Genomic DNA, 21,144 nt, shown 5'->3' with positions numbered 1-21,144 from the left:
TATTCTCAAGGGTGCTGTGTTTTTAAATTATTTTGTTGTTGTTGTTTTATTTTTTTCTGGGTAGGGTCTCACTCTAGCCCAGGCTGACCTGGAATTCACTGTGTAGTCTCAGGGTGCCACCACGCCCAGCTTAAATTCTTGAACTATAAGAATTTACAATGGTTGGGTCTGATGTTGTTCAGTGGGGAAACTTATCTTTCTCAGAGTCAGCTCTCAACAAGCTGATAATTTATCATGATTATTTATCAGTATAACTTACATTACTGTGAAAGTGCTGGGGACTGAACTCAGGTCCTTATGTTTGTGCAGCTTAGCTATCTCTGTTGTAGTCAGGTTTGTATTGCTATCCGAAATCATCCAACCAAGAGCAGCTTGTGGGGAAAAGGGTTTATTTTGGCTTATAGACTTGAGGGGAAACTCTATGAAGGCAGGGGAAAACAATGACATGAGAAAATAGTGGACATCACCTCCTGGCCAATACCAGGTAGACAACAGCAGCAGGAGAGTGTACCAAACACTGGCAAGGAGAAACTGGCTACAATACCCATAAGCCTGCCCTCAATAATGCACTGCCTCCAGGAGGCATTAATTCACAAATCTGCATCAACTGCTAATCTACCATAATTCCCAAATCTCCATCAACTGATAACCTAGCATTCAGGTGTGGGGGACACCTGAATCAAACCACCACATTCCACCCCTGGCCCCCATAAGCTTATACCCATACATGGTATAAAATACAATGCATTCATCTAACTTTAAAAGTCCCAATAGTTTTTATCAATCCCCAAAATGATATTCAAACATTCTCATAGTCCAAGCTCTTTTAATTGAGCCATAATACCAAAAATAAACCAAAAAAATAACAATAATGGCACAGAATACACATTCACACTATAAAAGATGGCACTGAGTATAGCAAAGAAGTATTCAACCAATAAATACAAGATCTAAACAGGAAAAACACCAAACTCTGTAGCTCCAAGTCCAGCAACTCTATTCAGTAACACATCTCCAAGTCCAATAATGCTAACCAGCAACAAGTCTCTGGAGTTCTAATTCCACCCCTCCAGCTAGGCTACACACAATCTTGAAAACCTTCATCTGGTGCTGGCAGCTCTCCTTAGCAGCCATCTCATGGTCCCAGCATCTCCACTGGGTTTCCGTTACAAACTACAGTCCATCCTCATTGAGTCTCCACACAGATAATCCAGAAAACCTGCTTCACTCTGCCCATGACCATTTCTAAAACACCAGACGAATTTTAGCATTCAGACCCCTTCAAAAGACTGCATTCTTTCTGTTTTCTCAGTGCGGGTCAGCTGGCCCAGTCTCAATCTCTTAATTGCAGGTGAATGGACAGCAGTTTCACCCAAAGATTTCATTTTTTTCTGTGACATATCCCTCTGCTCACCTCAGTCTGTTTCTGTGCAAAGCAACCATGCACAAGTTCTAAGGACACAGGCATAACAGCAAGCCTCTCACACAAACTGCTTCTAGCCATGTCCAGGCAAAGCTCTTTCTCACCCTTACAACCAAACCTCACAGTCCATAGTTCTTACTGCATTGAGGTCTTTCGACACTGACCAGAACAGTCCATCAGGCTGTACTTACAGCACTGCAGGGCATCTCTTAGTCCAAGGTTTCCTTCAACATTCCTCTTGAAAATCAGCTTCAAAAGGCCAAAGCCACATAGTCAGTTGTCTAGCAGCAGTGACACCACTCTGTCAGAACCAACTATACTGCTTCAGTCAGGTTCACATTGCTGGCAGAAATTACCCAACCAAGAGTAGCTTGTCGGGGGAAAGGAGGTTTATTTTGGCTTACAAACTTGAGGGGAAGCTCCATGATGGCAGGGGAAAATAATGACATGAGCAGAGGGTGGACATCACCTCCTGGCCAACATCAGGTGGACAACAGCAGCAGGAAAGTGTGCCAAGCACTGGCAAGGGGAACTGACTATAATATCCACAAGCCCACCCCCACAATACACTGCCACCAGGAGATGTTAATTCCCAAATCTCTATCAAATGGGAACCTAGCATTAAGAGCACCTAAGTTTATGGGGATACCTGAATCAAACCACCACACTCTCCATCCCCAATTCAACTGCCTTCCAGAGCTGCACTAAGGTACTTTACCTGCCACACCACCATCAGGGCAAACACAGCCACCATGCCTTCACCCCTGAGTATTGCTGCCCTTCAGCTTCATTCTAGAGACCACAGGAACATTGTAGATGGAGTATAACAGGGCTGCCCTTGAAGCTTCTGTACACCCCTGCCCCAAGTCCTTGCAGCTATAGTTGGCACTGTAGACCATACATTACCCAAGTAGAAAGGCAGGAAGGTCATGTGTTTAGGGGTGCAGAGTTCTTCACCCACAGCTCATGGTCCCTTGCTGACATTTCATGTATAATTAGTGATATCTTAACTAATACCTCACATATAATTAACAACTTCACCTCACATCTCCTTACCTTTTCCTGAATTGTAATAAAGGCTTATATCATTGAATTTTTCTACATTAGTTCTAATATTTTCACATATGTCCAAGTTTGTCTTGAAAACAAATGCTAGAAGTTCCACTTTCTTCCACTGGCACTTTCACTTCAGCCACCAGTGGGGAGACATGGGCTGCCCAGAGCCATGGATGGAAGCTAAGCACCTGCATTCTGACTAGCAGGTTTCAGTGTTGTGGAGAATCTGGCAAAGTTTATTTGCACAAGGAGCTGGAAATGCACCTTTTTATCCACCTTCACAGGAGAAAATTTTATACCCTAAAAGAATAAAATGGTAAGAAATCATCCCAGTTTTCTTGCCATACTTTCCATAGTTTGGGAGCTTCTCAAACTATCTTCCTACTATATGTTCACACTGTTTGACCCTGAGAATTTTTGTTTGGTTGGTTTTTGAGGTAGGGTCTCACTGTAGCTTAGGCTGACCTGGAATTCACTATGTAGTCTCAGGGTGGCCTCAAACTCACAGTGATCCTCCTACCTCTGCCTTCCAAGTCCTGGAATTAAAGGCATGGGCCACTCTGCACAGCTGGCCCTGAGAATTTTAAGTAAAAAATCTTAAACATACCTTGACCCACTTGATATGTGTTAGACCTGGGAATCTGATTTTCACAAGTAGTCAACATGAGATGACAAGCTTATTGTGACCTAAATAACATGTGACTGAGCTCTCACAGGTAGACATATATGTTCTGATATTACCGTTAGACGTCAGCTGGGTGACTAACTCTCACTTGAATTGAGAAACTTAGCCCTCCTGATCATATGGTATCAGCAAAGAGTTTTCATTTTTCTTCTCTTTATCTTCTCCTCCTCTTTCTGTTTTGCAAAAAGAAGCCCCTTCTGTGCCTGATACCTGGCTCTGAGCTCTGGCAATAATCCCTTGCCAATGACTTAGCTACTGTCGGGAGTCTGCAACTACCATGTTTCTGCCTTTGTCTCAGTGTACTGCTGTCATGTTAGAGACCCACTGGAGCTCTACAGTATTTTCATGAATATGTCTGTGGACATGACCCGTCTATGAGTAGACAGTCCTGTGAAGTGCTGGGAATGGTGTCAGCCAAGAAGAGCTACATAAAGACTTGCCCACCAGCACCTTGAAGGAAGGTTGTCAAAGAAGCACCTTAGTGTCCCTAGCTGTTTCCAAACTCCTTCCTGGAAATAGTCCATATATTTTTTTAGCTCCAACCCTTAGGTACCTGAAATACTCTCCTGTCCCTCAGAGCTCTCATGGAAATTTCCTGAGATTCTCTTATCAATTTTATGCATATGAACCTGTGTTGTGTACGTACACATCATAATAGGTGGCAACTCCCAAAAAGGCCATATTTGTGTCTGAGTTCACTGTGTATTGCTGCCTCTCGCCAGGTTACATATGGGGCAGTGTGGGCAGTGGTACTTAACAAGTGTTGGATGGATGCATGTAAAAGGTATAAGCAAAGCTAAGGACTTAAGTCAAAAGTGGCCATCTGGGCTGAGTAGATGGCTCAGTGATTAGAGATGCTTGCTGGCAAAGCCTGTTGGCTCAGGTTCAATTCCCCAATACCAATGTAAAACCAGATACAAAAAGTGGTGCATGCATCTGAAATTCGTGTGCAATAGCAAGAGGCCCTAGTGTGTCTGTACACACACCCATGCAAATAATTTTTTTGTTATTGTTGTTTTTTTCAAGGCCAGTATTCACCCTGAGATATGGAGGATGTTATCTAGAACATCATAACCAGCTGTGTGGGAGCTAAGAAGCTTCTTCCTCAAGGAAGGGAGTTTGGGCACAGACTTGAAGAGCAGATGCTCAAACAACAAGGAGATGCTACTGAATACTTAAGAGTAGCTAAAAAAAAAAATTCAATTAAAATTTGGCTGATGAAGATGTGGAACAATAGGCATTCTCATTATTTTACTAATTATTAAAAATTATGTAGCTGCTTGAGAAAAACTTTGAAAGTTTCATACCATTGCAGTTACTTTCTCTCATTTCTCAGACAAACACCCAACCAGAAGCAGTTTGTGGAAGGAAAGGGCTTATGTAGCTTCATCATGGCAGAATAAGCTATTTTACTTAATACCTCCATGGGGGGAGGAGAGAGATGCACAAGCAAGCTCAAGATGCCTTCAACACACACCTTGGGGCTGAACTCAAAATCTGCCCCCAGTGACACACCTCTAGCAGCGTTTTACCTGCTAAAGACTAAATAGGAAGGTTAACCTTAAAAATGTCTAAGGCTATTTGCAACCATTTACATTCAATCCACATTCTGACCCTGGCCCCCATTGACTCATAACCATCTCACAATGCAAAATGTATTCAGTCCAACTTCAAAAGTCTACACAATCTTTACCAACTTTAACACTGTTCAAAAGCCCAGTCTTATCTGAGATTCAATACTGTCTCATAACTGTGAGCCCTGTGAAATCAAAACACAAGTTACATACTTCCAACATATAATGGCACAGAGAAAACATTTCCATTGCAACAAGGCATAACAAGAAGAGACTAGAGCAATGCAAAATCAATAACCAGCAGGCAACTTGATCAAACATTTGTAGTTCCAAGTCCAACATTTACAACCTGAAACAGTTTCTGGGTTTCCAATTGCACCCCTCCAGGTGGGATACTCACATGGCAGCCATTCCACAATAGCTTTACTTGGTTTCCATACTGATATTTCAATCCTGCTTCACATTGCTTCATCTCAGCAGCTTCTGAAACCACTTTATCTTCGTAGCACCATACAGTGGCCTCACTGGGTCTCCATACAGGCATTTCAACCCTGCTTCACAATGCTGCAACTCTACAGCTACACTTCCTGACCTGCTTCCCTGCATTTTTTATGCTTACAAAACCAGTACCAGGGGCAGCATAGCCAAATTTGTAAGTCTAGGAGGGGATAAAGCTTGAGCTTGAAGAGCAGAATACTCTTTCACCAGTCTTCCTTCAAACCACTTCCTTTCAAAAGAATTTCCATTTGAGAGAGAGGTAAAAATAGGCAGGGAGAGAGAGAGAAAAGGGAGGGAGAATGGGCGCACCAGGGCCTCTAGCTGCTGCAAACAAACTTCAGATGTATGCGCCTCCTTGTGCATCTGGCTTGTGTGGGTCCTAGGGAATTAAACCTGGGTCCTTTGGCTTTGCAGGCAAGCGCCTTAACCATTTCTCCAGCCCCCAATTTTTGGGCTTTTTTTTTAGTTGTTTATATTTTGAATTGATGTGATGTGAAAAATCTTGAAACGTGAGCCTTTCTTTTCCTTAAGAGTTTTCCATAAACCAAAAGGTATTTTTGTTTGTTTGTTTTAAGCTTGCTGAAGCCCAGTTTTTCAGTTGGCTCCTTGTATGGATCATGCTGAAAACTCATTGAATCAACATCACAAATCTTTTATATTTTCTTCGAAATGTTTTGTTGTTTTACATTTAATACTAAGATCTATAAATGATATAATCAGCTTCCTGGTAGCTAGAAAACTCTTCTGGGACTTTGGAATTATGCTGAAATTATAGATCAGTTTGTGGGACACTTACCTATAAATACTAAGTACTCTAATCTATGAACATGATATCTTTTTATTTTGTTTAGAATTATTTTCTTTCAAATTTTGTATTGTGGACAATAGCCCTGCCTTGACTGGCCTCCAAGGTATTTGGTTGTGGATGTTAGTGGTATGCCATTTATTCTGGCTGAGAGCTTGATATCCAAGTGTCCAGTCATGACTACATATCCCCCTCACAGGAAACTTATTCTCATTGGAAGATGCCTTTGTGGCTCCTCTCTGCTGCTTATTCCTCCCAGGAATGGAATTAAAGTGTCCTGACAAGGAATGAAGTTAGTTTCCAATATGTGGGTCAGGTGAGACACATAGGGGGCAACTCAGTAAAACACAAGAAGTAACAAAAGTAATATATCACATATAGATCCCAGAGAGAGAAGGATAGCATACCTCACAAGGCCAATGGGAAGGGAGAACCATCTAGTAAAAATAGTCAACCCAGCATGTAGGGTAAGAGAGAGAAAGGAGAGGAAAGAATGAGGGGGAGAGAGAAAGAAGGAAGGAGATTGAGGAACAGAGAGGAAAATGATGAAATAGGAGGGACAGAAGGAACAAGGGGATAAAAGGATATAACTTGAGCCACATTTAATAAATTTTGGTACTTTATGTCTTGTTTTTCATTCTGTTCAACTTATTTTCCAAATTCCCATAATTAACAAACCAAGTTAGCCCCTGATATATTAAGGGGTATGTTACTTAACATTCATATATTTTGGAATTTTATGGATATGTTTCTGTTACTGGTTTCTAGTTTATTTCTGCTATAGTCAGAAAACATACCTGGAAGAAATTCATTTCTTTTACATTTGTTTCTTTAGAAATTGTTTTCTGAAATATGATCTATCTTGATGAATGTTTGATGTGTACTTAAAAAGAATGTGTGTTCTGCTATTGTTGGGCATATTGTTCTATAAATGTCAATTAGATCAAGCTACTTGACAGCGTTGCTCAAATCTTATATTCTCCCTGAGTTAATGTTTTTAACTACATGTTTTGTGTTGTAGTTGTCAGTTACTGCTTTCTGTATTTTGAGTTTTCTTTTATGCATAAACATTTAGGTTTGTCTTATATTTATATAGTTATTATATATTTCTTTTTTTTTTTTTTTTTTTTTAGGTAGGGTCTCACTCTAGTCCAGGCTAATTCACTATGTAGTCTCACTCTAGTCCAGGCTAACCTGGAATTCACTATGTAGTCTCAGGGTGGCCTCGAACTCATGGCAATCATCCTACCTATGCCTCCTAAGTGCTTGGATTAAAGGCGTGTACCACCACGCCCAGCCCATTCCATGTTTCTTTTAGTTAGTGTTTGCATGGAATTTCTCTACGCATCTGTTTACTTTGTGTGTGTGTGTGTGTGTGTGTGTGTGTGTTTAGTTTTGTTTTTTTCAGGATAGGGTCTCAGTGTAACCTAAGCTGACCTGGAACTGACTTTGTAGTCCAAGGCTAACCTAGCACTCACAGCAATTACCTCTGCCTCCCAAGTGCTAGGATTAAAGGGATGCAACATAACACCCAGCTGTTTACTTTTTTATCTATTTTATCATATTTAAAATGGTTTTCTATGGCCTTCAAAGATGGCTCAATGGTTAAAGGTGTTTGCTTGCAAAACCTGCCAACCCAGGTTCAATTCTCACAGGCATCCATGTAAAGCCAGACACTAAACAGGGGTACATGTGTCTAGTGTTCCTTTTCAGGGGCAAGAGACTCTGGCACATCCATATGCACATGTGTGTGCACACATGCACACACACACACACACACACAAATAAATAAATAAATAATTTAAATTTTAAAATGGTTTTCTTATAAAATATAGCTGGATTGTTTTATGTGATCTCTTCATCTTTTAATTTTCATGTCTAAAGTATTTTAAATGCAATGTGACTATTGATATAGTTTTGTTAAGGTCTGTTTTTAAAATATTTTTTTTTATTTATTTATTTGCAAACAGAGAAAAGAGAGACAGACAGACAGAATGGGCACACCACGACCTGGGAAAAACTGCAAACAAACTGCAAATTCATGTATCACTCTGTGCATCTGGCTTTATGTGGGAACTGGGAATTGAACCCAAGTTCTTAAGCTTTGCAGGCAAGCAACCACTGAGTCATCCCTCCAGCCTGGAATCTATTTATTTTTATTTGGCTCTCCTATTTCTTGTTTTCTTATTTCCTCTTTGCTACCTTCCTTTGAATTATTGGATAATTTTAGTATTTAATTTCTAACTATGGAGTAAACTTAGGGTTATAATTTTATATGGTATTTTAATGCTTGCTATAAAATTATATTACACATATCTAATTTTCTTAGATGTACAGGGGCTAGAGAGATGGCTCAGCGGTTAAGGCACTTTCCTGCAAAGCCTAATGACCTTGGTTTGAGTCCCCTAGTATCCATGTAAAGCCAGATGCACAAAGTGATACAGGTGTCTGGAGTTTGCAGTGGCTGGAGGCCCTGGCACATCTATTGTCTCTGTCTGTTTGCAAATAAATAAAAATATTTTAAGTGACCAAATTAAAACAAAAGATGTACAAGGTTTATCTTCTTTTACCGTCCTCAATTTCTGTTATAGCTGTCACATATATTACGACTGCATATATTAAAAACACTTCTAAAAGAAAAAAAATGCCTTAAAAAATTGTAAGCTCATTGCATTTGCTCAGAGACTGACCACTTTTGCTGTTTGTCCTTCATTCCTGAACTTCCAGGTTTTGCTTTGGGCCTAGGGGACTTCCTGGTATTTTTTTTTAAAGTAAAACTACTAATTTTTAATATGTTGTAGGCTATTTACCTTACTTCCTAGAGAATATATTTAGCGAACAGAGTGCTCTGAGCTGACAGCTCCTTTTCTCCAGCACTTGCAAGCTGCTGTTAACTATCTCCGTGGGCACATGGCTCCTGGCTCCTGGTGGGAAATTTGATGTCATCCATGTTGTCCTTCCTATGTATATAAGATGCTCTACTCTGACTGCTTTCAATGTTTTTTTTTTCCCATGTGTATGTGCATATGGTGTGCTTGCTTGTCTTAGTATGTTTGTGGGTACACGTATGCAGGTCCACATATGTATAGAGGTCAGAAGTCATCATCTGATATTTTCTACAATTGTTCTCTGATGTAATTTTAAATTTTATTTCAACTAAAGCTCTTCTCCTTTTATTAACAGAATATCCAAGGTATCTCCAAGCACCCAATTCAGATTTCTAAACCGCAAACTTTTAAAGGTAACACTTTAAATGATTTTTTTACCTTGCTAAAATCTTCACAACCTTTATAAAAACTAGAAGTATTTGTAAAATCACTTTCTTATAAAGAAAGTACTTTCCTTTCCTGAAGTTTCTCCTCAGTATTTACACAACCAGAATTTAAATATACATTGAAAACTAAAAAGCATATGAAGCAATATGGTACCTCCCTTTTAGCAGTTTGCTCATTAAAATAAATGGCAATTTTACCAGGGAATTATCTGTCCTCCTACCATTCCTCCCCCACCAACTTCCCAATAAAGAACAAAAGCACACACAACAATACTAACTTTTATTAGAGGTTTAAAATTTCTGAGTGAGACTCTACCTTAAAAAACAAAAACAACCAGAGACCTAAGCTACACAGTCTCTCACAGGTGATCCTACCTAAGTCCAATCAAGTTAACAAGCAGTATAAACAATCACAACAAAAATGAGTTGTGGAGGAGGCTGGGTGGCAGATTGCTCAGTGATTAAAAGTGCTTGCTTGCAAAGCCTGCCAGCCTCAATTCCCCAATCACCCACATAAAGCCACACACCAAAAAGTGGTGCATGTGTCTAGCATCCATTAACAAGAGCTGGAGGACCTAGTGCACACACATGCATGCACACACACACACACTCAAGCACACACAAATAAATACATTTTTAAATGAGTTTTGGTGTCTGTATCTGACTTTTCCTTTCTCCATCACAATTCTAGACACAAAAGATAATAACAGGAAACTTTGTTAGCTTCCAGTAGTAATGTTATTTTTAAACCACATAAATAGAAATAGTCATAAAACTAAAAACAATCTAAACTCTTTGTCTTTGGATGATATTAAAATAACTGGAATAGATACAAGTTTGTTCATTATTAAACTCACCACAAGCTCATGAAATTACCATCCAGGTAAAGAAGAAGAGACTGTCACGATCTCCCCAAGGGCCCTGTTTGTTTCTTCCAAAGGCCACACCTTCCTAGCAGCAGGTATGTGCTGGTAATGGTAGAGGGATTACATTGGTCACTATGGCTCACTTTATGTATTTTCGTGCAGTTCAAATATTTAAAAATTGAATAGTGCAAAGATACCTATACAACTCATTGTTCCAAATAAATTCTAAGGCAGATATTTGAATGAAGCAAAGATCTCCATGCACACTAAATAATAGCCTATTGTTGACTTCCAGAGTCTCCCCACCTTGCTAAATTTATATCTCAGGTGCACCTGCACAACTTATTTAATCTACCCCCCTCCTTCTTGGTCCTCTCACTGCTCCCTCCTTTGATCACTCAAAGTAGCTTTTTTGACCATGATGCTTCCATACCTCGAGTCCCTGCATCCCTTCCTTCTCCCAGATACCATCTTGGCTCCCTGCTTTGCCTGTGCTTAATATCACTTTCTTATGAAGTCTGGAAGCAGAGGAGCTAACTACCCCATAATGACAGCATCTCCCCGCATGTGTGTGTTAATGCACACACACACCATTCTTCCAAACTAAACCGCCTTACCTTGATTCATCTTGTCCATGTCATTTATGACTTTCTGACATATTATGTAATTTAGTCAGACTCCTTCTAGAATGTGGAAAGGATATTGTGTCTGTATTGTTCACTAACATATCCCAAGCTCTGATCCTGTCACATAGAAGGCCTTTCCTAAAATTATGATGCATGGAATTAATGAATGAATGAACAAATACTGCCCATCCTGGAGGCTTGGCTGGCCTCATAGGAGAAAAAATAGGTCTTGGTCTCTGGAATTGCTGGCACAGAGAAAGGCCAGTGGTTCTAAGGCTAGAGGATGGGATGTGAGGTGTTAACCTTGACCCCACAAGAAGGCAGGCTGAGAGTGGCTTGGGGTAGAACAACAATGAAGACATCATTGGTGAATTTGGAATTAACCCAGAGCTCTGTCTCACAGACTTTTCACAGATTGAATTGCGCATTCTTGCACATTTATCTGGGGATCCAGAACTTTTGAAGTTATTCCAGGAATCTGACAGAGTTGATGTATTTTCTACCTTGACTTCACAGTGGTAAGATATCAAGGCACAATATTATCAGATCTGCAGGAATGTAGACATGATTTTAAAAGTCTGAAGTTATTCCAAGACTATTTTCATGAGAAAGACATTAAATTTTTCTCTAGTAAAAAAAGGTATTGGGGCATGGTGGCACACCCCTTTAATCCCAGCACTTGGGAGATAGAGGTAGGAGGATTGCCATGAGTTTGTGAGTTTGAGGCCACCCTGAGACTACATACTGAATTCCAAGTCAGCCTGGGCCAGTGGGAGACCCTCCAGAAAAAAAAAAAAGGAGGTAGCTAGGGTGTCAAGAGCTTTCTATTTATGAAAGAACTGATAACTCTTCCCTCTAGAAAAGAGTATAATAGGAATGGGAGAACAGTAAGTGTGAGTCACAAGAAAGAAGAGGAGCTCAGACCCTGGGGTGGAGCAAAAGGCCTCACAGTGGAAGCCAGTGTCCTCTCCATGACATCCCACCCAATCAGAGGGCAGGAGCATGTGAGCTTCAGTTGAAGGCCCCCATGGCTCACACTGAGAGAACTCTAGCAGTCAGTGATTTGAGTTTTGTGGGCAGTACCAATCTACCATCCATACCTGTCTTTCTGACTCTGAGGCTGCTGGCTTTTCTTCCTCCTAGTGGAGGATGTGCTGCCAGCCTCCTAGGCAGGTGGAAAGGGAAAGTACAGGGTTCTGATCTCACAGATCCTTCTGATCTGAGACGTCAAATTAAGCAGTGTCCTGCTGCCCCAGCTGCAGGGAGACCCGTCAGGCTATGCTCTGCACTTGTACCATCATGGTACATCACAGATAGGAAGTTGAGGAACAGGGTAAGCTGTTATGGAAAAGTTCCTTTGTCTATAGTCACTATCCCATCTGGGCAGCCATAGGTACCAACTTCTCACCTCAAACCTCTCCCCTTAGTTTGCTCCACTGTGACCTTCTCCCACTTCCTCATTTTCACCTCATCACCTGTCCCCTCCTTCCCTCAGGAGTCTTCCAAAAAGGTTGTCTCTTGCCCCACACAGGGCCCTGTACTTCTCATGTGTTGTCACTCTTCCTAGAGGTATGTAAACACCATGAGGACAGGGTTGACTTCCTCCAGGACAGATGCTGGTTGCTATGGCTCACTGTCTGGTCTTTCCAGACTGAACCCCAGCACACTAGTGCCCATTTTACTCAAGCCTCTACCTTTGGTCTCAGAAAGCTCCTTCCCCAACCTCATCAAAGCACGCCCTGCTGTCATAACCTTAATGGTCTTCCTTGATGCTCTGACCTGACTTTCTCCAGCTCATCTACTGCCTGTTCAACATATACCATCCATTGTAGCACTGGCTCCATACCCTGGTGTGCCCCACAAGCCCAGGGCCTCACAGAGCATCTGTCAGATAAATGAATTTAGAGGTGCATTCACCAAACTCATTAACATCACAGACTCTTAGTTGAATAATAGAATTAATGAAATATTTTATGTAAAGGAAACAGGAAGTAAAAATGGTTCTGTTATGTGTGAAGCCAGACTTAGGAGTGAGTAGTTGTAGGAATTGTATTTAATGGGGACAACAGTACAGTTGGAATATTTAACAATCACAAGAATGATGGATGTGACACAATAGAGGCTATGCATCAATTCCAACTTCAAGCACCAGCCCAGAGTCTTACCACTTGCCATTTCAAAGGGCTGTCTTTCTTTCTGTCCCATCCTCCTCCCTCCTGCTTGGCTTTACTCCTGATGCTCTGCCATGCTGCCCTTTAATATGGTGGTCTCTACCCTAGCCAGGTTCTGTTCTTAGAGGATACCTCCCTATGACTCAGTACTGGCAGATGTACACTGGTCTCGCTCCCACACTTAGCTGCCTTGTCACACCCCAGCACCTGCCTGTCCTCCTACAACTGTCATGCATAGCATAGCATAGCATAGCATACAGTAGATTCATCTGTCTCTTGCATTCACCATGCTGAGTTTCAAGGCCTAGACTGTATCACTCTAGCACCTTTTGACATACAGTCATAAATTTAAATGGAAAAATCCTCAAAAAATATTAGAAAACCAAAGCCAACAATATCTAAAAAGTTATAGACCATATTCAAGTGAGATTTATTCTAGAGATACAATGGTGGGTTTTTTTTTTATTTTATTTGTAAACAGAGAAAGGCAGAAAACAGAGAATGAGACTGGACACACCAGGGTCTCTGGCCACTGCAAATGAACTCCAGAGGTATGCACCACTTTGTGCATCTGGCTTTACATGGGTACATGAGAAATTGAACCCAGGTTGTTAGGTTTTACAGGCAAGCAATTTAACCACTGAGCCATTTCTGCAGCCTGCAATGGTGTTATAACATGCAAAACTCAGTCATTATAACCCATCACATCATTAAGCTGAAGAATAAAAATAACAATATCATATTAATTGCTACAAAGTATTTGACAAAATTCAACATTCATGATAAAATTCTAACCAAAAGGGAGACTTAAAACTTACCAAAAGTACTGAGAATAAGTGACTGCTGAGCGCTCAGCATTAAATGAAGTATCTATATCACAATTACCAAGGCTCATGGAACACTGCAGAAGAGGGGAAGGAAAGAATATAAGCACCAAAGACTGGGCAGTAGTGCTATATAATGCTGTTTCCAGATATGACATGGCCATTACATTCATGACCTCACAGCAACTGCCATCACCTGCACAAGGCACAAACAATATTGGACCCATCACAAATAGTAGAGGAAGACATAAGACCCCTATCACTCCCTGAGGTGTCATTGGCTATTAATGGTTATTGGAGGAAGGAGAGACATTTTCTGTAGTGGTATAGCCACTGTAAGTTTCACATGCTCTGGTTAATAATCACTCACCCGTGCTCATGCAAGCAACCCTAATTAAAATGAATTTCTCTCTTACACACATACACACACACACAAATTAAAAGAGAGAGTCAGGAGTGGTGGCACGTGCCTTTAATCCCAGCACTCAAGAGGCAGAGGTAGTAGATTGCCATTAGTTCAAAGCCATCCTAAGACTACATAGTGAATTTCAGGTCAGCTTGGGCTATAGTAAAACCTTACCTTGAAAAAACAAACAAACAAACAAAAAAAGACAATAAAAAAAAGAGAGAGATCAGAATAGAACAGGGACTAGGCATAATAGCACATGCCCTTAATCCCAGCACTCAGGAGGCAGAGATAGGAGGATCACCATAAATTCAAGGCCAGCCTGGGACTACATAGTGATTTCCAGGACAACCTAGGCTAGAATGAGACCCTACCTCAAAAAAAAAAAAAACAAAAAAAAAACTGAAGAGGGACTAGCTGAGATGAAGAAGCGTTCTGTGGGAGAGAGATGGGGAGGGGAGAAAAGAAAAGGCAAGGAGAGGGGGAGAGATTATAATCAAATACATTGTATACATGCATAAAAATTGTTAGTAAATAAAACGTCCTTTTAAAAATTCTTAGCAGGTTATAAAGGGGAACAACCTGAATTTAATAAAGAATGTCTGCTAAAAAATGCAAAGTGGGGGGCTGGAGAGATGGCTTAGCAGTTAAGCGCTTGCCTGTGAAGCCTAAGGACCCAGTTGGAGGCTCGATTCCCCAGGACCCACGTTAGCTAGATGCACAAGGGGCCATATGCATCTGGAGTTCATTTGCAGTGGGTGGAGGCCCTGGCACACCCATTCTCTCTCTCTCCTTCCCTCCCTCCCTCCCTCTTTCTGTCTCTCTCAAATGAATAAATAATTAAATTTAAAAATACAAAGTGGGGCTGGAGAGATGGCTTAGCAGCTAAGGTGTTTGTCTGCAAACCCAAAGGACCTCAGTTCGATTCCCTAGGACCCACATAAGCCAGATGCATGAGGGAGCACATGCATCTGGAGTTCATTTGCAGTGGCTGGAGGACCTGGCATGCCCATTCTCTGTCTGTCTGTCTGTTCACTTCTTTCCCTCTCTCACTCTCTCAAATAAATAAATAAATTTTTGAAATGCAAAATGTATACTTAATAGTGTCCCATTGTAATCTAGAACAACTCATTAATATTAAATATTAAAGTATAAGCCACTGTCAAAGATAAGAAAAAGAAGCTGGGCGTGGTGGCGCACACCTTTAATACCAGCACTTGGGAGGCAGAGGTAGGAGGATTGCCGTGAGTTCGAGGCCACCCTGAGACTCCAGAGTGAATTCCAGATCAGCCTGGGATAGAGTGAGACCCTACCTCGAAAAACCAAAAAAAAAAGTCAAGCTCGAAGAAGAGTCTCACCAAGAGGCCTTTCCTAACATTTGCCGGGCGTGGTGGCGCACGCCTTTAATCCCAGCACTCAGGAGACAGAGGTAGGAGGATCGCCATGAGTTCGAGGCCACCCTGTGACTACATAGTGAATAACAGGTCAGCCTGGACTAGTGTGAGACCCTACCTGAAGAAAAAAAAAAAAAGAAAGAAAAAGAAATAGCATGTATTTGGGAAAGAAAAAATAGGACTGGAGAGATGATTCCGTGCTTAAAGGTGCTTGCTTGCAAAAGCCTGACAACCCAGATTCAGTTCCCCAGTGCCCACACAAAGCCTGACACACAAAATAATACATGCATCTGTAGTACGTTTACAATGGCAGGAGGCCTTGGCATGCCCATACCTTATCTATCTATTTCTATCTATCTGCCTATTTCCCAGTCTGTATCTCATAAATAAATAAAAATATTTAAAAAAAAAGAAAAGTAAAACTAGAACTCCCTATTTGCTGATGACACAATTGTCTGCAGAAAATCCCAAAGAAATACCAAAAAGTTTTTTTAATTCTCATAACTTATATATGACTTCAGCAATCATTAGATCCAAGATCAGGACACAAAAATCAATCACATTCCTATAAGCTGACAACAAACATATATAAAGTGTATTTAAATATACAGTTTTGGGCTGGAGAGATGACGGTGATTAAGGTGCTTGCTTGTGAAGCCTAAGGACCCATGTTCAACTCTCCAGATCCCATATAAACCAGACACAAAAAGATGAGGTAAGTGCAAAGTTGCATATGCCCACTAGGTGGTGTGAGCATCTGAAGTTTAAGTGCAGTGGCTGAGGCCCAGGAGTACCTCTCTCCCTCTCTCTCTTTCTAAATAAAATAAAAAAGGATTCAGGAAACCATAAAAAAAAAATACAATATCACTTATAGCCACTCCAAAGATAATGAAATATGAACAAATTCCCACTTGTAATGGTTCAATTCAATTTTTTTTACTTTAATATAGTGTGAAAATCATATACACACAACAGAAAGCAGACTTCACATTTTTAATTTTTTTTAATATTTATTTATTTATAAGAGAGAGAATGAGTATGCCCAGGGTCTGTAGCCACTGCAAACAAACTCCAGATGCATGTGCCACCTTGTGTATCTGGCTTATGTGGGCACTAGAGAATCAAACCTAGGTCTGTAGGCTTCACAGGCAAGTGCCTTAACTGCTAAGCCATCTCTACAGCCCATATTTTGAATTTTCATCATTTTCAAGGCTAGTGTTATTCAGTCTGGTAGTTTCTCTCCATTCCTGGGCAGTGGCAGTGAGATACAGCTCTCAGTCAGCCAGGAGAAATGGGCAGATATGCAGAAATGTGCTGTTCTGCCAAGCTAGATGTTGAACAAGTTAGATGTATGAAATTCATTTTCAACATGAAATGCTTTCAATTAAATATAGGCTTAAGGGTCTGGGGAGATGGCTGAGTGGTTAAAGGTATTTGCTAGTAAAGGCCTTCCAGCCCAGATTCAATTCTCCAGCCACCCACATAAAGCCATTTGACACTGGCAAGCCCCGCCCCCCCCACACACACACGCGTGCATGTGTGCATGTGCACACAAAGTAAAATAAAATGGCTTTACCAGGATGTAACCCACTCATAGTCAAGTAGTATCTGTAATTAAATATTCAATTAAAAATATAAAGGATCTTATGCTTATAATTACAGATACTACTAATGAGAAGAATCAAAAATCTAATCAATCCAGAGACATATTGTATTTGTGGTATGGAAGATTCTATAGACATATGTCCATCTCTCTAAACTGATCCATACATTTATAATACAGAGAATCTTAGTCTAAAACCTATATGAAAAGGCCAAGGCCTTAGAATAATTGAAGATAGGAAGCACTGGGCTTGATATGAAGACATGATATACTATGGTGTTGCAGAGGGCCCACACATACTTCACTGAGACAAAAAGGAGGAACCAGAAACAGAGACTTACAAGTATGCTTAACTTCTTTTTTGTTATTTATTTGCTTGTTTGTTTGCAAGCAGAGACAGAGAGAAGAGAGACAGACAGAGAGAATGAGCACGCCAAGGCCTCCAGCTGCTGAAAATGAATTCCAGATGTGTGCATCAGTGTGCATCTGGCTTTATATGGGTACTGGGGAATCAAACTCGAGTTGTTAGGCTTTGCAGGCAAGTGCCTTAACCACTAAGCCAACTCAACTTCTTTTTGACAAAGGTTTGATGTATGAGGTAGAAAATAATCTTCTTTATATTTGTGTCAAACTGTTCATGCATAAATCCAACTTGAAAAGTTCATGTCTATGCTGGATATTATATGACTTTCCAACATTTTATTAGCTTTATGACAGTGTAGGAGAGAGCTTCAAACATAAGAAGCTTTTAATATTTGCATGGTGGTTTCTCCTAATTCCCCAGCAGCAGTGACTTATACTATAATTAGTTGCTGTGGAAATTATTTTTATGTTCCAACAGAGGACTAGAATAGCACAAGATTAAAAAGGGAAAAAAAGTAGATCAAGTGCATTTTAAAATGTTTGTTCCCTATAAATGCCTTGTTTGAAACACACAAGCAGAAAAGCAAATAGTCAGAAATTTTAGTAATTTTTTTTTATTTTTTTTTTGAGGTAGAGTCTCACTCTAGCCCAGGCTGACCTGGAAATCACCACTGTGTAGTCTCAGAGTGGCCTTGAATTCACGGCAATCCTCCTACCTCTGCCTCCTGAGTGCTGGGATTAAAGGTGTGTACCACCATGCCCGGCTTGAAGAATATTTTCAAAGAGGAACCATTTCCTAGCCATGTATAAAGATGAGTTGGGAGGAAATCATGGAAAACACACGAGGCCACAATGTTATAGATGGGAATTTGAGAGCAGGGGTATGTCAGAATGGGAACCTCCGAGCTGATGCCTTCTGCTTAGTGGTTTCACATAGCCATTTTACACTCCAGATGCACATGCCCACCAGACATTGCTAATGTAGTAGTCATCATATGTTTTATCTGGGAGGTGTTGCCTAAAAGTTTATCAAAATGAAGATTAAGAAGGGTTATTCTGGAGGAGAGCTAGTGAAGGAATTTTCTTGGAACTGCATAGTAAATATACTAAAACCCACTGGCTTGTGTATTTTCAATGGTTAAAATAGTAAGTTTTGGACTGGAGAGATGGCTTAGCAGTTAGAGTGCTTGTCTGTGAAGCCTAAAGACCCAGGTTCCACTCACAGGGTCCAGGTTCCACTTCCCAGAACCCACATAAGCTAGACGCACAAGGTGACTCATGCACACAAGGTCATACATGTGGACAAGGAGGTGCATGCATCTGGAATTTGATTATAGTGGCTAGAGATCCTGGAGTGCCAGTTCTCTTCCTCTCACTCTCATAAAAAATATTTTTAAGAAATTGGGATCTTAGCCAGGCATGGTGGCGCACGCCTTAAATTCCAGCACTCGGGAGGCAGAGGTAGGAAGATTTCCATGAGTTCAAGGCCACCCTGAGACTACATAGTGAATTCCAGGTCACCCTGAGCTAGAGTGAAACCCTGCCTTGAAAAAGAAAAGAAAAGAAATTGGGGTCTTAAGATGGACATGGTGGTACATGTGTTTAATCTCATCACTCAGGAGGCAGAGGTAGGAGGATCACCATGAGTTCAAGGCTACTCTGAGACTAATTCCGGGTCATCCTGGGCTAGAGTGAGACCCTTACTTGAAAAACATTAAAACCAAAAAAAAAAAAAGGGGGGAGCCTGGTGGTATGGCTTAGTACTTAAGACACTTGCCTGATAAGCCAAAGAACCTAGGTTCAGTTTCCCAGGACCCATGTAAGCCAGATGCACAAGGTGGCACATGTATCTGGAGTTTGCAGAAGCTGGAGACCCTGGTATGCCCATATTCATTCCCTCCACCCCCCTGTCTGTCTGTGTCTCTCTCTCTCTCTCTCTCTGTCCCTCTCTCATAAAATAAATAAGAATATATTTTTAAAAAATAGTAAGTTTTATGCTGCATGAATTTTATATCAATAAAAGATAAACTTTGTTTCAAAAATAAACATTATTTGTTGCCTATGCACTTAACTCGCCATTTCAGATTGAAACTCAGAAGAACTTTTTTGCTGCCGAATATATTTGTTTTCCCTTCTATTTCATGCTTTGGGATTTTTTGTTGTTTGTCAAGGTATGGTTTAACTCTAGCCCAGGCTGACCTGGAAATTAGTCTGTAGTCCCAGGCTAGCCTCAAACTCATGGTGATCCTCCTGAGTACTGGGATTAAAGGCATGTACCACCATGCCCAGCCTATTTCAGACTTTTTTGAGTAGCTTTAAAATGTTAACCCGAAAATCCCTATGCTGTGGCTGGAAAGATGGCTAAGCAGTTAAGACACTTGCCTGAGAGGCCTAAGGACACATGTTTGACTCCCCAAATATAAGCTGGAAGCACAAGGTTTTACCTGCACAAGGTCACACATGTTCACAAGGTGACACACGCATCTGAAGTTCAGTTGCAGTGGCTGGAGGCCTTGGTGCACCAATTCATTCTGTCTCTCTCCTGCTCTATGTTATTAAAAAAGAAAAAAAGACTCACTCCCTCTCATTAAAAAAAAAAAAAAATCCTATGCTGAAAATAGAATATTCAGAGGTGAAACTTTGAGGATTTGATGAAATAATGAGGCTCTTACCTCATTAATGTATTGATGAATTAATAATTTGTTGAGCTATTGAAAAGTGATCAAAACTTTAAGACATGGGACTTAATCAAAAGGAGTGGGTCCTTGTGGCCTATATCTTGTCCTAGGAGTTCTCTCCCTCCCTCCCCACCTCCTTTTCTCCCTCCTTTTCATCCCCTCTATTTACCCTTCTCCCTAACCCTCCTTACCTTCTCCCCTCCTTCCTGCTAGCTGTAAAGTGGGCTTTTGTCTCTTGCTGCCAGCGTCATCCGCATCCTGGAATAAGGATATCCCAGGGTACTCAATGTGAAAAAGGCTCAGGTCTTGGTTGAACCATCTCATCAAAGATTGTAGGGGAATTCTTGAACCCCTAGGGTAATCAAGTCCAAGTCAGTTGTCCTGATATCCCCAGCTCAGTATCAATCCATTCAAAAGTGAAAATGGGCTGGTTCAGTTTTTTTTAATTTTTGTCGTCAGTGAATACATTCAAGTCAGTACCATTGTTAGCCTCCTCCCCTGTCCTCCCCCCTCCACTGGGGCCCTCCTTATTGGGGTATATGGGTTGTGCCTTTATTTTCAGGTAGAAGGAAATGTCTCTGCCTGTCATGATCCAACATGTGGCTCTGACATTCATTCTGTCCTCTCTTCCACAAATTTCTCTGAGCCATGTTGGATTCATATTAAGTCTGCTTTAGTGATAAGGTCTTGGGTGCCTCGGTGTCTCTGGATATCTGGTTTGGTAAGGGTTGATTGTTCTCTGTGTCTATCTCTGTGGTGGTTTGATTTAGGTGTTCCCCATAAACTTAGGTGTTCTGAATGCTAGGTTCCCAGCTGATGGAGATTTGGGAATTAACGCCTCCTGGAGGGAGGGTAATGTTGGGGACCGGCTTATGGGTATTAAAGCCAGTTTCCCCTT

At 40.9% G+C, this 21,144-nt stretch overlaps 1 protein-coding gene across 1 annotated transcript in view; it reads left to right on the top strand.

Moving 5' to 3' along the window:
* Positions 1 to 21,144, top strand: part of Poln (DNA polymerase nu) — a 286,447-nt gene that overhangs the window by 192,376 nt on the left and 72,927 nt on the right. The window contains exons 15-17 of the mRNA XM_045130272.1: positions 9,225 to 9,282; positions 10,199 to 10,276; positions 11,211 to 11,325. Coding sequence (XP_044986207.1) covers positions 9,225 to 9,282; positions 10,199 to 10,276; positions 11,211 to 11,325 — 251 coding nt within the window. The remainder of the gene's footprint in view (positions 1 to 9,224; positions 9,283 to 10,198; positions 10,277 to 11,210; positions 11,326 to 21,144) is intronic.

The sequence above is a fragment of the Jaculus jaculus genome, chromosome 11 (genome assembly GCF_020740685.1).
Source record: "Jaculus jaculus isolate mJacJac1 chromosome 11, mJacJac1.mat.Y.cur, whole genome shotgun sequence".
NCBI lineage: Eukaryota > Metazoa > Chordata > Mammalia > Rodentia > Dipodidae > Jaculus > Jaculus jaculus.
This window is presented reverse-complemented; position numbering and strand designations above follow the sequence as displayed.